This window comes from Lemur catta, chromosome 2, assembly GCF_020740605.2.
Source record: "Lemur catta isolate mLemCat1 chromosome 2, mLemCat1.pri, whole genome shotgun sequence".
NCBI lineage: Eukaryota > Metazoa > Chordata > Mammalia > Primates > Lemuridae > Lemur > Lemur catta.
In genome coordinates, this window is record NC_059129.1 from 74,050,918 (window position 1) to 74,057,723 (window position 6,806).

Consider the following 6,806-nt stretch of genomic DNA (forward strand, 5'->3'; position numbering starts at 1 on the left):
ACAAGCACCTCAGAAGTTCCTTTATAATGCCTTCCCAGTCACTCCCCTCCTTAACAAAAGTGTTTGTGTGTGTGTGTGTGTGTGTGTGTGTGTGTGAACGTCTCCTGTCTAACTGAAATTTGGTGTCCGTTGCCCAACATCACCCCAATCCCCTCAGCATTTTACTTTCTGGAAACCATGATTTTATTCTCTATGAGTTCCCCTTCTTTACACTCCACATATAAGTGAGGTCATGTGGTATTTGTCTTTCTGTGCCTGGTTTATTTCACTTAATGTAATGTCCTTCAGGTTCATTCATGTTATCAAAAATAACAGGATTTCCATCTTTATTACAGCTGAATAGTACTCCTGTGTATATACAGTCATATGCCTCATGATGACTTTTCAGTCAATGACAGATCACACATACAAGGGTGGTTCTATCAGATAATACCAGCTGAAAGATGTCTATTGTCTAGTCGAGGTGTGGTCAATGGAGCACTGTAGCACAACACGCTACTCATGCGTTTGTGGTAATGCTTGTATAAAGAAACCTGCATTGCCACTGCCAGTTATATATTAATAAAAGTATTGTGCTTACCATTGTGTTGCAACTGCCTGCAGCATTTAGTGCAGTACCATTCTCCACAGGTTTAGTGTCCAAGGCACAATAGGCTGTGCCACGGAGCCCAGGTGTGCAGTAGGCTATACCGTCTAGGTTTGGGTAAGTACACACTACGATGTTCTTACAATGACAAAATTGTCTAGCGACACATTTCTCAGAATGTATCCCCATTCTTAAGCAACACATGACTGTATGTTGATTTATTTCAGAATTTTACAAAACTTATACATAGATGAATCTAATACAGTTTTAAAAATCTGTATTATATATAGCTCCAAATTATATAGTGTTCTACAATTTGCTTTTAATGTAACAGAATGTTCATTTTACACCATCCAGGACAACATATTAAAGGTAGATCCACATTATACACACAATTCTGTCTCTAGGAATCCTGTTTAATTCCAAAAAGGTCCAGGCATACATGTTCCAGAACATTTTCAGAACCATTAAAATAATGAAAAATTAGAGCATATGCAAGTATCCAACCCCCCAAAATAATCAGAGATTTAGAATTTACCAATTTTTGTCATAAACATGGAATAGACAATCCAAAGCTAAATAATATATTAAATTGAAACAGGAATCCTTTCAATATTACTCCCTACTGAATGAATTATAGACCCAGCTTTGCAGAAAAATAAGTAGAAAAGCTAAGATGAAGTGAGATGGCATTAGAAAAGTGAGGATTGAGGATGTATTTGTCAGCTTTTGCTTTTGTTATGCACGTAACAAAGAACCACAAAATCTCAATGGCTTACAACTAAAAAAGTTTCTTTTTCTTTTACTCTGTTACTCATCTTTAAGTTGTCTTCACTCTTGGACCCAGCGAAAGGAGCAGCCCCATGTAGGACATGCCAGTCGCATGGCAGAGGAGAAGACAAATACATGTGATATCTGTTGAAATATCTCCACATTTCATTGACCAAAAGATGTCAGGTTTGGTCATATGACATAAATGGCGCGGGAAGTACACATAATTCTCCCTCAGGGAGGGGCATCAACAAAGAAATAAAGAAAAAGAAAACACCCTGCATGTCCATCATAGAAAATGAGTTAAATATAGCCACGTTTAGTTGCTTTTAGAAAGCAACTAAGAATGAACCAAAACTATGATATATCTATACAATGTAATATTAATTATTCAGCAATGAAAATAAATGAACTATCAAGCCACAGCAAGCCAGGGAGGAACCTATATTGCTAAGTGAAAAAAGCGAGTCTGAAATGGCAATATAGTTTATGATTCCAACAATGTGACATTCTGGAAAAGGGAAAACTATAAGTGACAGTAAAAAGATCAGTTATTGCCAAAGGTTTGGAAAATGGAGGAAGGATGAATAGGTAAAGTACAGTATTTTTAGGACAGTGAAATTACTTTGTTTTTGTTTTTTCTTTGAGACAGTGTTTCACTTTGTCTCTCTGAGTAGAGTGCAGTGGCGTCATCATAGCTCGCTGCAACCTCAAACTCCTGGCCTCAAGCGATCCTCTCACCTCTGCCTCCTGAGTAGCTGGGACTACAGGCACACACCACCTCGCCTGGCTAATTTTTCTACTTTAAGTAGAGATGATGTCTCACTCTTGCTCAGGCTGGTCTCAAACTCCTGAGCTCAAGCAATCCTCCCGCCTCAACCTCCCAAAATTACAGGCGTGAGCCACCACACCCAGCCTATTATGTATGATATTATAATGGTGGCTACATGACATTATGCATTTGTCAAACCATAAAACTTTATAAGACAAAGATTGAACCTCAATGTATGCAAGGTTGAGGGATTCTGGAAAAGAATTCAGATTGTGACAAGAGAATCTAACTATATTACAAATGTATGAAACAACTCATTGAAAGGAGTAGGGGGAGGGAAGTGCTGACCTAAGTAACTTAGGAAATGGAGTCTGTAAAACTAAAAGAAAAAACCTACACATAAACATCATACTCTAGTTGAAGTTGATGAAGTTGTTTTCCATGGTGTTATAAGTCAACAATTCTGATACAGTAGTCCCCCCTTTATTTACAGGTTTCTTTTTTTTTTTTTTTGCTTTTAATAAGTTTATTTTTGCACATTTTAAAAATTGCAATGTCAGGATATATGAAAAATATTTTTCTGATACTGAAATATGCATCTCTTTGGTATAGAAATCATACTAAAAAATTAATCAAGAACTATGATCTAATATGCTAAACAAAACTATTCTTTGCCCATCCATCTGTCCCCTTTTATAGCCCCATTATACAGGGGCTTTAGAAAATAGTTCTGTACACATCTCCATATTTACAAAAAACTAAGATGTCATATCAAAGATGTTCAGAAGTTATATACAGTAGAGAATTAGTTGGCTTAACTGTTGACACATGACACAAACCACCAAAAAAGCAACATAAGATACAGAACAAAATAGAACATTGTCACTAAGGTCAAATAATATGAAAACAATCACATCATTTAAATTTGATACATTGGAAACAAACAAACTTCCTTAGAATTGCTATAGAAACAACTTGCAAAGCTCCAAAAGTAACAGCAAAGAGCCATATATTTGATAAGGCACTTTAAAGAAAACAATCAAAGATATAAAAATATCAAATACATAAAACTATAAAAGCAGTTAATCATAGAAATAAACAGGGAAAAAATATGCATTCTTTCTACACAGTCTTTCATTTTCTGAAGTCTTTTTCAAAAAAATCATAGAAGGACAAAAATATTTTATCATGTATTTTAAAAAGCTATCATCAAAATTCAAATCCCCATTAAAAAAAGAGAACATTTTCTTTCAAGTCAATGAAGTTCTAATTCATACATTTTTTAAGAGAAACAATTAGAGTCTTCATGCTAAATATAGGAGGAAAACATAGCTTTTAATTACGTTTGTCAACTCCTATATTCAACAAACATTTAGTGAGGGTTGTGTGACACTTTTTTAGGTGCTGGAGTTATAAAAGTAAATAAAAAACAATCACTGTCTCTAGAAAACATAGCCTAATGGAGTATGATTGGCAACCTTAAAGTTACCTTCCTTGGGTCCATAAGATAAAGCTCAACTTCAAATTCTGCCATTCTTAGCATCTTGTTGCAAAACAAATAATGGCCTACCTAGTTTGCTACTGGTAGCACTGTGGCACTATTAATATTAACCATTTACTGATGAAATTAACCTTCATAAAGGATTCTGTGAAAGTTTAGAGAGAAGACAGTATTTAAGGATAAACAAGTACTGGCCAGCATCAAAAACAACATCAGTATTCTATTTTCACAAACATCAAGAAAAATTTCATTCTGAGTATACAAAACTGCTGAAAAGAGATCATCCTATACATGTGGTAATGTGCAAATATCACATATGAGGAAGTATGAGTTATTGCAGTCATTATTTAAACAACTAAGCACGTCAAATCAGTTGTCAGGTTTCAAAGAATCATGGCCTTCTTTCAAGAGGTCCCGCCACGTTTTAAGGAAACGTGCACTTTCCATACATTTGAAGGCAAGCTCTTCCACTTGCGCTGATGCTGCAGATGTGGCTTCAAGAAGTTTGGTTAATGAAAACGCTGCGCCACCGATCTGCAGCCCCACGTCTTCCCGCGGGTCCACGGTCCGGCTGCTGCTCCTGCTCGGAACTCGCCGGGCGCCCCGCGAAGATTCTGAAGTGTCTGAAGATGAAGAAGACGGAGGCGGCGGGGGCGGCGAGGAAACCTGCAATTCCTCAGGGTCAGCCATGGGGACGGACTGGGACGGCGGAATCCCGCCAGAGCAGCCGAACCGGTACCGACAGCAACCGATCGCGCCCAAAGCCCAGAGGCCCCCTATTTCCAGTTTTTCTTTCCATGGTGTCAGTTACTATGGTCAACAAGAAGGGTGAGTACAGTGTATTTAATATTTGAGACCACATTCACATAACTTTTGTCATATTGTTATAATTGTTCTATTTTATTATGAGTTATTGTTGTTAATCTCTTACTATGCCTAATTTATAAATTGAACTTTACCATAGGTATGTATGCACAGGAAAAAATTGTATATATAGGGTTCGGTACTATCTACAGTTTCAGGCATCCACTGGGGGTCTTGGAAGTATCCCTCACGGGTAAGCGGGCACCACTGTACTGCTTTACATACATACTGCAATTGAACGATTAACTAAGCGGACAGTGGATGGTGGGAGCCAGGTTTCTCACTGTTAGAGTGGGGAGTCACAAATGAGCAGTGATCTATGTGGGAATGGATTAGAGTTGAAGATCTCAGTAATAAATCATGCTACAGATGGTTCATATAGAAATATTTCTTTTTTTAGTCCTGTGAACGTTTGCATATGTTTAGAAATATTTCTATTTCTAGAATAGAAACACACCTGTTTAATAAACACACCTGTACTTCTTTGCTGTCAGCTGAGGTGGCCTAAAGGAATAACACCCAGGTGGCAATAAGCACACCTAGCACCCGGATTTTGGTTTCTAATTCCACATTCAAAGCTCTTTGGCTAAATGGCTTCTTCTAGGACTGGGCCAGAAATATGCATATTACTCTACTATATAGAGAGAACATAGTATGAAACTCTACTATCAGCTCAATTTTTCTACAAATCTAAAACTTCTAGGAGAAGTGGGGGGGATGGGCGGGGCCCAGGGACAGCTCCATCCTTCTTCCCCCATTTCTACCCCCACCCTGGTGACCCCTGAAGCACCACACACCAATGGCTGGGAGGATCCACACTCCCCTGGTGTCTGCAACAGTGTTCTTGGGTCCCTGGCCCTGCTCGGTAGTGGCACCAGTGTCCAGGATCAGCCTGGGCCTGTGGCAGGAGATCAAGCCTGGAGTGCACAAGATTCACCTGTGCAAGGACAAGCATGGCAAGACCAGGCTACAGCTGTGGACCATCAACAAGGGGCTCTTTGTACAGTTGATCCAGCAAACACCCCTGCATCCCTTGTGGCGCTGTGCTTTGGGGACCAGATCTTGCAATCAATAGGTGTCACTTTGCTGGGTGGAGCACGGACAAAGCCCATCCAGTGGTGAAGAGGGTATCAGCCACGAAGATTGTTATGTCTGTTCAGGACAGGCCATTCCAGCAGACTGTCACCATGCACAGGGACATCATGGGCCATGTCAGCTTTGTCATCAAGAAGGGCAGGGTCAGGGGGAGTTCTGCTGCCCACAACAGGTTCCTCACCAACTACCATGTGTGCGAGGTAAGTGGGTGGAGGTCATCAGTCTGAAAGACAAAGATCATGGAGGTTCTAGCCACAGCCAGGAATGTCATCACCCTATCATCCCCATTTGTGATCTATCAGCACATGGTCAGAAAGTTGTCCCTGACCCTGCTCCACCACGCCATGGACCACTCCATCCCAGATGTCTGAAGCCACAGGAGGGCACCTCCGGCCCTCCTGCAGGGAGGGGCAGCTACCCTCAACAATGACAGGTTGCCACTGGCATGCTGCCTGGGGTTGGGACTGCCTTGAGGGGGCATATTCCAGGTAGGTACACATCAGATAGCTGAGACTGTCGTTTATACACACAGGCCTCCTTGAAACCTCAGACTCGTAGCTGGGCTGAGGCTCTGGAAAGGCCCACAGGCAGCCAATTATCTGTGCTGGTTTACGTGTTGGGCTGGTCGGCAGGCTGGCTAAACACTTCAAAGTTGCAACCGGGTCCCTTTCAAGATTTTGTCTCTGATAGGACAACAGTTATACATTTTTTTTTTTTTTTTTTTTTTTTTTTTTGAGATAGAGTCTCTCTCTTTTGCCCAGGCTAGAGTGCCATGGCATCAGCCTAGCTCACAGCAACCTCAAACTCCTGGGCTCAAGCAATCCTCCTGCCTCAGCCTCTTGAGTAGCTGGGACCACCAGCACACGACACCATGCCCGGCTAATTTTTTCTATTCTTAGCAGAGACCAGGTCTCGCTCTTGCTCAGGCTGGTCTCGAACTCAGCCTAACTTACTGCTTCATTAATTAGAATCCATGAAGGTGGTAATGAAATCTTGGAAGACATTTCGATAACTGAAAAAGCTCAACAGATGCACACTTACCAGAGAATGAAACTGCTCAGGACAATAAAAATGCCAGGTAAGTGTGGGTTGTTTTTTGTTATTGCTAGTTGTTGATGTTGTTGTCTTCTTGCTTCAGTTTTGTCTGCAACTGTATCAGACTGCAGTGGTCACTGCTCCTCTCCCACAGAGCTGGGGTTCTGGGGGAGTGGCTGGGT

The 6,806-nt window shown here is 40.7% G+C and overlaps 1 protein-coding gene across 1 annotated transcript; it reads right to left on the reverse strand.

Annotated features, from left to right (window-relative positions):
* Positions 1-3,632: 3,632 nt before the first annotated feature.
* LOC123632167 (uncharacterized protein C4orf46 homolog) lies at positions 3,633-4,320 on the reverse strand. The gene has a single exon (XM_045542256.1). It carries the CDS (start codon positions 4,318-4,320, stop codon positions 4,000-4,002), a length of 321 nt encoding a protein of 106 aa, XP_045398212.1. The 3' UTR covers positions 3,633-3,999.
* Between the last annotated feature and the right edge of the window lie 2,486 nt (positions 4,321-6,806).

Bases quoted from the DNA above. Each gene is read 5' to 3' on its own strand.
- LOC123632167 (XM_045542256.1), bottom strand. From the start codon at position 4,320: ATGGCTGACCCTGAGGAATTGCAGGTTTCCTCGCCGCCCCCGCCGCCT.